The sequence below is a fragment of the Brienomyrus brachyistius genome, chromosome 1 (genome assembly GCF_023856365.1).
Source record: "Brienomyrus brachyistius isolate T26 chromosome 1, BBRACH_0.4, whole genome shotgun sequence".
Classification (NCBI taxonomy): domain Eukaryota; kingdom Metazoa; phylum Chordata; class Actinopteri; order Osteoglossiformes; family Mormyridae; genus Brienomyrus; species Brienomyrus brachyistius.
The window spans coordinates 31,685,155-31,696,379 of NC_064533.1; the positions used below are offsets into that span (position 1 = coordinate 31,685,155).

General features: G+C 46.0%; 1 protein-coding gene across 3 annotated transcripts in view; it reads right to left on the reverse strand.

Annotated features, from left to right (window-relative positions):
- Positions 1–10,883, reverse strand: part of LOC125751065 (potassium voltage-gated channel subfamily A member 5) — a 30,827-nt gene extending 19,944 nt beyond the window's left edge. For all 3 annotated transcript variants that reach the window (XM_049029587.1, XM_049029570.1, XM_049029578.1), the window contains exon 1: positions 7,851–10,883. In XM_049029587.1, coding sequence (XP_048885544.1) covers positions 8,862–10,544 — 1,683 coding nt within the window. In that variant the 5' untranslated portion in view covers positions 10,545–10,883 and the 3' untranslated portion in view covers positions 7,851–8,861. The remainder of the gene's footprint in view (positions 1–7,850) is intronic.
- Positions 10,884–11,225: the final 342 nt, after the last annotated feature.

Sequence of the window (11,225 nt, forward strand, 5' to 3'; positions counted from 1 at the left end):
GTTAATTATTTGTGTATGATATTTTGTTGGACAGATAACCTGCCATTTGCTTGCTGATTGTAAGTCACCGTCGAGAATCGTCCAAATTAATGATGATAAAAATAATTGTAACAGCCTTCCTATAAAAACAGGTGAATGTGAACATATGGCGTTTGGCTGGATGGAGGAGGGGCAGGCTCTGTAGGTACACTGTCTGCTGTAGGTGCAGCTGTAGCTGTGGATTGAGCTTGCAGCAGTTATATAACCGACAATTCATACCTAACATGGCTGAGCTGTGCAGGGTCACAGCCACACAGCCCCCCTGCAAACAGGCACTGGGATCGCATCAGTCCTCCTCCCCCCCCCCCCCCCCCCCCCCGCCACAAAAAAAAAACGAAGGGCTATCGTGGACTAAGAATGCTGCCCTCATTCTCACACAAACTGACAGCCACTGACATTCTTTCCCACGATGCTCACACCCCAGCGCAATTTGCACAAATCAAGCTTCCCCAGGGATTTGACTGTTTCTGGGTACGGCTCTTTAGCCATTATGCCACCTGCTGCCTTTTGATGTCCTAACTCAGTGACGAGCCCTTGTTTCTGTGACATATGCCTGAATTTAAAAAAATTCATTCTTTAGATGATATCCCCTCACTTTAGCGTTCCTACTTCCCAGTGGACCACTGGTTCAGAATTACCATTATCCTCATCATAGGACTGGGCTCTCAGTCACAATAGACAGAGAGTCCGATCTTGGCAGGATTCTGGCGCAGTGTTCTGAATAACCTGTCTATAAGTCTTCTGGATGAGCATAACTTTCACTGCTGAGCCATCCTTCCAGTGTGGGGCACAGGCGGGTCGAGCCCAGGTGGGTCGAGCCCAGGCGGGTCAAGCCCAGGACGGCACAGCCGTGACCCACTTGGACAGCCATGGACAGACATGAGCCTTCGTGCTCATGGACCACCCTCATGTTCTGACATTACTGCTCCCAGTCTCCAGAGGTGGGGACTTGAGTCACTGACTCATGATTCGACTTGGATTCAAGTCACAAATTTTATGGCTTGTGACTTGACTCAGCAAAACTGATGGAAAGGCTTGGATTCAGATACTCTGCAAATACTCGGCAAATACTCGAGACATGGGCTAGAGTTGGAGCCTACGACTCGAGAACACTTGAGGTTATAGTCCCCCCTTCTGGATACCAAAACATTATAATTTCAGTATATGTTAATTCTCTGCTGTCTGGATTTTCGATTGGCTCAAAGCAAAGTTTCCTGAGATAGTTTGTCGGAAAAATGGATTACTCTCTCCGAATACAAGGATGTAAAAACTGTGTGAGGATAACCATAAGTGGACACTCTCTTTTCAACCTATCTCTGCCTGTAAAGAATGAATCCAACAACGTACTGTGGAGGGTTTTTGCTACAGCAAGTTTTAATCACTAAAGGTAAAAAAACTGACAAGTTATTTGACTCACAACTTGACTTGGACTTCAGTCACAAATTTGATGACTTGTGAGTTGACAGGAAAAATGATGGAGAGACTGGGATTCAACTCGAGAAATGACTTGAGATTTGACTCGGACTCAACAGGTAATGACTTGTTCCCATCCCTGCCAGTTTTACTGAACGTTTCACCACAAACATTATAAATATGAAACTTATCATCAACTAAAATTATATATATATATATATATATATATATATATATATATATATATATATATATATATAAAATCACAGCTTACTAGACACACTAGGTGCTCTAGTCCACTGGAAGCCATCTTGAGTTTTGAAACATTGCCAATCACAGACTTTAGCGAAGCATCCATCTTAACCGTAACCGACTGGACAGATGAGGCGTATAATTACTGTATAAGGCAGAGTGTTTGCTAAAGCTACAAATCACCTGAGGTTCCAGCATTTTGGTGACAGGTTCTCAACCACTATGCCCCCTGCTGGCCATGGATAAAATGTGAACATAGTGGAAGATCACTTCCTCTTGAAGGTAAAACCAGGTTATCACTCTACTCCTCATGGTGAATGTTGGGCTCAGTTGAGGTGTATTAAGCAGATATCTGTTTATAGCTGTGATAGACAAAGGTGGCCGATCCTTGGATGCACCAAAGTATCTTCACATCTGGACAGGGTCAGAAATATCTGGACAGGGGTTTCCCCTACTAGTATATAAGAAAACCATGACTACAGCAGGGAGGGAGTGCCATCCCATAATTCCTGATAGCAACCTTCCCCCATTGCCCCTAAATGAACTGACCTTCATTTCTAAATTTCACACGGAACATTCCCACATCAGATGACGTTATATCTGGCATCTCCAGACAGCGCTGCTCTGAATATTCATCTGAATGGCACACTAATCCCAACACGATACCCAGTGGCTCATCTGAATGTGATTCTCGCGTGTCCGTGAAGCTCCAAACTCGAAGCGTCAAACATTTAACAGTTCAGAAGTCCAGTCTGTTGACTTTATTTACATAACAGATGGTCCCACTAGAAGCAGGATGTCACTCTTTTATCTGACTAGTTCTGTTTCATCGGACGTGACTCATTTCTGGAGAGGACTGAATGCGCTGCGGTTTCAGTAGGACACATCTAGGTAGAGAGCTTTGTTAAGAGCTCCAGCATAGGTGGACCAAGCCAGGAGCTAGGTACCTGGGTTCTGGATGAAGGCTGAATGACTCAAGCGTGGTATGGAGCTCTCTGGTGTGGGATGGTGTCTGTGCTGTTTACGCCTCCTTAGAAACGTACACCCCCTGCCCCCCACCGCCTCTTCACGAGATCTGCACCTAAAAATCATTCAGCTGCCGCTTCCTCAGAAAAACGTCCAGCCAGATAAAAGGGCGAGACTGTAAGCCGCTGTGCCGTGCTAACTACACAACTGCAAACAAACAAACAAACAGATGCATAAACGAATACAGCGAGTTTAATGATTCATATCGCGAGGATTTCGGCGGGAGCTGAACCTGACTGGAATGCTGAGCGGCTTCACAAATTGCCATCCATTAAGAACCGTTAGGCGAAATGAGGAAATATGACTGCATGCGTTAATGTGATGATTATTATTAAAACATTACATTTTCAAAAGCCATTTTTAAAGGCTTCCAGACAAGCTCTGACATATTCTCTTTCTTAATGGAATTTTAACTGGAAAACAGAATCTTAAAATAAATTGTATTTTAAGTAAAACCAGGTTATAAACCCAATTACCCGAAATTATCTTGCCAGAAAAGTAAAGACTCTGCACTAAACAGAATCCGCATTCACAAAGGATATTGGAAAAAGCATAAATGAACAATGCTCTACATTACAGAGTGCTTTGCAGCAGCATGACGTGTCCATTTGGCCCTGATGGTAACCCTGATTCACACTGACTGCCATGTTGGCCCCCTTCATGCAAAGCATTCTGGGATACTTGGCCTTTGCAAGAATTACACCACCGCATTTCACCTGCGTCACCTCCAGTGAGCACAGCGAAGTGCACGCTCCTGCAAGACAGTGTGCAGAGGGCACCCGTCATCCTCAGCGGCGAGCGGAGATGACTCCCTCAGCCTGTGTCATGATGGGATACGGATTTCCCAGATCTGCCACCTGACACCGGTCTGCCAGAAACTTAATCCCAACATCCGAACATTAATTTCAGAGTCAACACTATGTGTTGGCAAAATGGGCCCAACTGCTCAACACATCAGGTGTTAGGTGACTTCCTAGAAAAACTACCATCAACTCCCCCGCCCCAAGCCACCCTGTTTTCTCTGTGGGGGGTGTTAAGGTCAGGATTAGAAAAGACCTAACTGGACCGATATAGGAACGAGTTTCCACACTTTGGCGCCTGCTCCCTTTACTGACCTCTGCTGGCACGTGGCAGCTTGCGGGAGCAACTAATGCCCTAAATTAAAGGCTAAGGAAAAGGAGATGCGATGGAGGCAGAAAATACAGATGTCTGTTTAATGCAGATAAGAGGGACGCTGCCCTGGGCAAGACTAATAAAAGGAGGCTGGATGGGAGGGGCTGTGTATGGGGTGGGGGGCATGTCCTGAGTGCTTTGGGAGAGGCCTAAGTAGGCCAGTGTGGAGAGTCAACTGCGGGCTCATCATTGGAAAGAATTCTAGGCTTGAATACAGCACACCTCTTCTCGACCCCCCCAGGACTGTTCGCACATTAACCAGCCAAACAGAGAGTCAAAGTCACCCCCCGGCACCCTAGCCAAAAGGCCACTCCGTCCCAGTCATAATTACCATGTGAGACATCCCCAAAATGCCCCCCCACGGACAATGTAATTCAGGAAGTTCAGATTTACTCAGGCACGCCACCACCCCCCCCCCCCCCCCCCACCCCAACCACGGTGGCCCCCTGAACACAGGGGCGATGAGACAAGCAACAGGTGCCATTTCACATGCTCTCTGCCATATCCTGTCGCAGGTCATCACAAGGAATCATGGTGGTGGAATGTGCTAGATGGAAGCCGTGGACTTAAAATTAATCTATAATGTGTATTTAATGTCAGGTTATTGTGTTGTGACAATAAGCACAGGTTTAAATAAATGTGAAAGAAGAACAAGATCCCTTAGGAAAACAACCGTTACATTACTGTAAATCACTAGGAAAAACGAATGCTTTGAACATTTCACCCACTGAAACCCTTTGACAATAACTAAGGATAACACTTCAGCAGTACGATCCTGTGCATTTAGGCATGCCTGACAGAAGGGGTTAAACCCCACGATATCCGACGCCCCCTGTGGTAGCTAGAGGAAGCGCGCGCACATGTCGCAACCCCTGGCGAGGTGTAACTTCAGCCCTCCTTTGTGAAGCCCTGGGGTCTCTCAAATACTAGCATGTGGGCTAATTATAGGCTGTGGGATAAGTTTCCCGGAATAACGTGCGACAGGAAATGTCTCGATGCGTGTCGCCGTGACAGCGAACCGCATCACGTGCAGGAGGCGAGACACCGGTCCTGGAAGACAGCGGAGCAGGCCGCACTTCTGCTAAAGCGAGTAGCCTTGGAGTAACCTTTAGCATCTCCATGTTACCTAACAGCCTGATCGAGCCAGAGAACTGCAAGTGTTAGGAGCAGACAGATTCTCAGCTTTTCCTAATATCTGTCTGGAAAGAGCTAATCACAGCTAGCTTTTTAAAACAATTTACAGGTAGCTCAGATACCTTCAGGAGACTGTTGTCCTTACGGGATGAATTTCCCTAGTCTTTCTGTAGCTGGTTTAGTCTAAATGTGTGGATCCGACGGCCCAATAACTGATTTGCATTTTCTTCTTTGTAAAATGTCCATTAAGATTTGGTTTAAATGAACTTCTGCAGCAGTGGTCCTGCTTTATCAGGACAGTCATCTTCTGACATGGGTAGAGACTGCAGTCCAGTGAAGGTTGCACGTCCAGGGCTTTCCTGCAGCATCCTGGCCATCTCCAAAGAGCCAACACTAGCTATGCTGAGAGATATAAGGGACTGAAACCTTTCCTGTCTGCTGTCAGTCACAGAAATGAAAACTTCATTTCCATCGCTAACCATTGGCTTATAATCAGGAAGTGATTCGATGAAGCGTGGCCATCCCACCAATGGAGAGCCTGGATCGCAGTTTCTTCTGACCGGAACTCGGAAGAGTCAGAACTCTGTCCCCCTAACCCCGAGTCATAGTTTTTTAACCTATTTAAAGTAAATTGAGTCTGTCCTGCAGCTTCCACCAACACACTCATTTTGAGAGGCTGAAGCTATTGGGCTCCCATTCTGTCCATGAGAAGCATCCCAGAAACAGGTTGCCTCCAGAGGATGTTCATGCTATTTTGTTTGACAGGGGCTTTGCCATTCAAAAACTGACACCCTAAAGTCCAGAATCATAACAGGTTTTGGTAAATTTCCTCATGGTCAGGTTTCAACAGCTTCTCAGCCTGACACTCTTCCTAGTGGACTGCGGGGGTTTGGTTAAAAGAACAAAAGCGTTCCAATGAGTGTCACACAGAGCAACAGCAGGTTCCTCAAGGGGCGATGCAATCAGCACCGCGACTCTCTGTTTCCCTACGGCTGTCGGAGCAGAAAAATTAAAAAGCGCATCCGCGCACTCCCACCTCCGCAAAGATCCCAGCACGCAATCGTCCCCAACAATGCACCCTCTACCATGAGGCAGTCAAGAAGCGTTTAAAAAGAGGACATCTCCGTACGGTCTTCGAGTGCGTCAGCGGCGTTGCCATGGCAGCCGGCGTTTACGAGATCAGAGATAATGCTGGGAGGGAGCGTCGGGAGCGCCGCAGCCTACCGGCGGAGCTGCACGCGCTGCGCAGAGAGATCATGCGGAAACCCCGCTCAGAGGTGATACTGCCCAGCTCCTAGGGGATCCCGTCCCACCGATGCTCATCCAGGGGTAGAGAGTATGGCCATGTGACCATGAGATGGACACAGGGGGGTGTGGAGCCCGGCTCAGACCCCAAGACTCTCTGTTTGCTACGTGCTGCCAGTAGGTTCAGGATTAGGGTGCAGACTTGGTTCTGCATGCAGATTCATATCCTGCTGCTCTTCCCCTGCCCGAGTCCCCCTGTCCTCCTCCTCCCTACACCGGATGTCCACCTCCCAGTTGCGGTCGAGGCTCAGTCACCCTGCGGTCTGAACCCCGGCGAAGTGACGCATGTGACACAGATGTCACCGGCTGCCGGCTCGCCCAAAAGGTCAAACACCATGCTGGCATTTACGGACGCACCCAAGACAAACGTCTGCCTTTCACTGGCCCTTTCGCGTCCTCCTCGCTGCGCTCAAACACCATGCTGCAGTTGGGCACCCGTAAAGCCTCTTTCTGGTGCTCACTCACTGTTACACACTGTATTTACACACTGTTCTTACACACTCCACACACTGCTCGCCAATAATAAAATACAGCAGCACTGAGTAGCCAATGTAAGAAACCTGATGCATTTAACTTTTTGGGGGTCCTGCTGTTTTACCTTAGGGTAAAGGACTGAAGTCTTCCAAAAATGTAAACAGTAAGAGTAACAATGAGCAAGAACTGAACATGGGCTTATACAGGTGCAGTAAGTTAACCTAAATGTAGGTGGTCACCTCATTACCACATGTTTACCTCATTAAGTTATTTATATCTCCTATGGACATTCACATACTCTATCAAGCACTGTTAGTGTCAATATTCTTGCTCTTCTGAAAGACATAAATTGATTTGCTTTACTTGACTAAATGTTGATATTTATATGTAATATTTGTATATCGCTATAAAAGTACATATGCTGCATATATTACACATAATGTTTATTTCGTATTGACAGTGCTTAAATTTATATATACTCACACAGAGACAGAGAGCAATGACACTCATACCTTTGTGGAGACCATCCATTCATTTCTATGGACAAAACCATAATCCTAACAATGACAACCCCTACCCAGTCCTAACCTTAACCATGAGTAACCGAAAAAGAGGTCCCCACAACGTCAAAATAACAAGATTTTATCACATTGTGGGGACCACAAGGTAATGTACATCTGACCTACACACACACACACAAATTCAACCATTGCAAATAGGAAACCTCGTAACATATTAGGTACCTGATGATATGAGATATATCATTATTTAATTGTCTTTAATGGGTCTACTTTATTTAATTTAGCTATTTAATAAGACCGGTTTCCCGAATGTGGCCAAACCACCGTGTTGGCTTTGAAAGGGCTACCTGAAAAGGCGCTATAAAGATTCTGCTCTCCGTGCCCTCCTGCACGGAGCGGAGAAACGCGTTTCAGTATCAGCGGTCGTACACTTTTTCATCTGTCACAATCATTAATGTAGGCCTATAAAGATGAAAAAAAAAAATAAAACGATCTATAAAACAAAACACTAACCTTGCGTCTGTATCGAATGGCAGAATCTAGTCGTTCCTTGGGCTGTCAGTTCACCTCCTTCATTCTGGCCTCTTCGAAAGATGTCCCCTGTCTCCTGTCCGTGCTTCACTGATATTCCAGTTTCTCTCTTCGTCTTACTTTCAAACACTGCTGTTGAATTCAGTGCATTTCTAAAGCCAAGCTTGTAGTTCGTCAGTAAATAAAATCTTAAATCTTCAACTCTTCTTAAAGTCGTTTTACGAGGTTTGAGAAGATAACGACGAAAAACAATCGACGCCCGCTAAATCTTGTATAAAATATATCTTCGCACATTAAAAAAAAAAACGAAGAAACAACATACCAAACAGTACACCAAAAACTGCCTTATTAATGTACTTTTACGCTATACACGAATAAACTGTGATTCGGCTGGTCAGTACTCTACACTAAACAATTGTTTTTAAAAACAGCATACGATTATATTTAAATATCGACAAAATCATTTGGCTCTTTAGAAACAACAGCAAAATAAAGTGTAGAAAGAGTTGATAATATCGTAGTGTCGACTCCACGGAAGTTAGAAACATCTGCTCACCCTAATTTCTATAAAAAATGTAAGCATCTAAAGAAGTTACTTCCCGTACCACTGTGTTCAGTCATCTGTAACTGAATCTGTAAACCTATTATTCTTACAAATATAATCGGAATATATAACCTAATAGTCTGAAACCTGATTAAATGTAAATGCACACATATGTTTACATGCGTTTACAAATATTTATTCATGTCTAAATGTGATGACCAACTGTGCTATTCTATTATGCTCTGGGAATCAACTTTACCTTAAACTCCCCACTGTTGAAAAGCCTGTTGATTCTGGCTGTAAAATAGCTATATACTGTATACAGAGATGTATATGGAGAGACAGTGGATCTGCTTCAGTTTGTCTGTATTAATTAACTGGCAACTTAGAAAAAAAAATCTCTTGATATAAAAACATAGTCTGTTTACAAAGGGTGAACACAGACTGAACTACAAGTCCGTTTCCCTGGCATCTACGCAGAGCGAGTACAGGGATCTCCGGATGTCCACATTGCTGTTTGCTTTGATGTCGGCCTTCTCAGCGGGTATTTCAACCTGAGCGCCATTTTCCGCGTCCCCTGTGGAACGCAGAGAGGAGTTACTGTGGCTCTTTTTCAGTTCTCCAGCTGTATGGTCAATGGTCAGGTCATCTCTGAGGGACGACTGGTCCTGATCGGTTTCTCTGTGGTAAAAGTAGTTGAAATTGGACACGATCACGGGCACCGGCAAGGCAATAGTCAAAACTCCGGCGATGGCGCACAGGGACCCGACAATTTTCCCCCCTACAGTCACGGGCCTCATGTCTCCATAGCCGACTGTTGTCATGGTTACGACAGCCCACCAGAAGGCATCGGGGATGCTGGAGAAATGGGACTCGGGCTCATCGGCCTCGGCGAAGTAAACAGCGCTGGAGAAGAGGATGACCCCGATGAAGAGGAAGAAGATGAGGAGGCCGAGCTCCCTCATACTGGCCTTTAAGGTCTGGCCAAGGATCTGCAGCCCTTTGGAGTGTCTCGAGAGCTTGAAGATGCGGAAGACCCTGACCAGCCGGATGACCCTCAGGATGGCCAGCGACATAGCCTGCTGTCCGTTGTTATGCTCCTGGCCTTGCTGCTCGGCCAGCTCTGTGCCCACCGTGATGAAGTAGGGCATGATGGACATGATGTCGATGATGTTCATGATGGTCTTGGAGAACTCGGACTTGCTGGGGCACGCAAAGAACCTCACAAAGAGCTCGAAAGTGAACCATATCACACAAGTGGTCTCGATTATGAAAAAGGGGTCAGACAGGGTGAGCGACGAGTGTGTCTGGGTGCTGTTTTCGGCTCGGATGTTACCCGGCAGTTCTCTCTCGTCTCGAAACTCAGGTAATGTCTCCATGCAAAAGGTGATGATAGATATGGTGATCACGATCACAGAAACAATTGCAATCCCTCTAGCTGGACTAGAGCTCTCGGGATACTCGAATATGAGCCATACCTGTTTCTGAAACTCATTCTGGGGCAAAGGTTTCTCCTCCTCTTTAATAAAGCCTTCATCCTCTCTGAACCTCTCCATTGCTTCTTCACCCAGTTGATAAAACCTTATTTCATCTGCGAAAACATCGATAGATACGTTGACGGGTCTGCGAATTTTCCCCCCAGACTGATAAAAGTAAAGAATCCCGTCAAAACTTGGCCGGTTGCGGTCGAAAAAATACTCGTTTCTAAGTGGGTCAAAGTACTTGATTCTTTTGTCCGGATCTCCAAGCAAAGTGTTGGGGAACTGATTCAGGGTCCCCAGCTGGGTCTCAAACTTCAGACCGGCGATATTGATGAGCACCCGCTCGTTGCTCTCGTTCTCCAAATCCATATCCAGCATGTCCCCGTCAAAGAGGTGCGGGCTGTGATCGGCTCGCAACAGGGCATCGATCGCATTCTCGCTGCTGCTGAAAGTGTTGTTCATGTCGTTTATTTTCCACGATCCCTGCTGCGGGGCTCCCAGGGTGTTCAGTTCTTTGCCGTAGCCCCCGTCCAGACCGGTCTGCGCGAAGCTTGACTGGGGGATATTCAGCGCGTTTGAGCAGCCATCGTGCGGGCTCCCACCGCTGCCCTTAGCGGCGCCGTTCTCAAAACTTACTAAGGCTATCTCCATGCCCAGTCTATTAAATATTCATCTCCACAAAACACTTGGATCAGATTTTCCGCGATCCCCGCACACTTTTTCCCCCAGCTAAAGAGATCAGACAGATTCAGGTTAACGCCTTCCTTCTCCGGGTATAAGCACGCATATTGATATACGTGCTTTCATACACCTTCAATCCGGAGCCGACTCCTTCGTCTTGAAAAACTGGGTAAATAATGCCATAAAACGATAGCTCGGATCCGGACCGGGGAGTGACGATCAGTGCCCGTCTGACTGTCAGGAAAGCCGTGCCTCGCTGTGCGCGCACTCCAGGACGGCGGTGCGCTTTTTTGCGCCTCTCCCCAAACAGATCACACTCCCAAGTGTGCATGTGTGTTTCGTCAGGACACTAACAGCATCGCCCGTTTCTTCGCAGCACGTCGTCCTCGCATTTTATTCGCTCATGTATTTCTCGAGTCTTTAAATATAAAATGACAGCGGGGTTAAATACGCGCAAGCCGCAATTGCAACAGTTTTGTAAAATGTCGTTTTTACGTTTACTTAAGTCATATGTGACATATTAAATATAATGACGAAGTGATATCAGGTGTAAAATGTATCCGTACAAAAAAATAGTAATTAATGTAATTGCTTATTCAGATTAATATTTTTTATTAGTTATACACAGCATACGGTTTCTTCATTATCGTA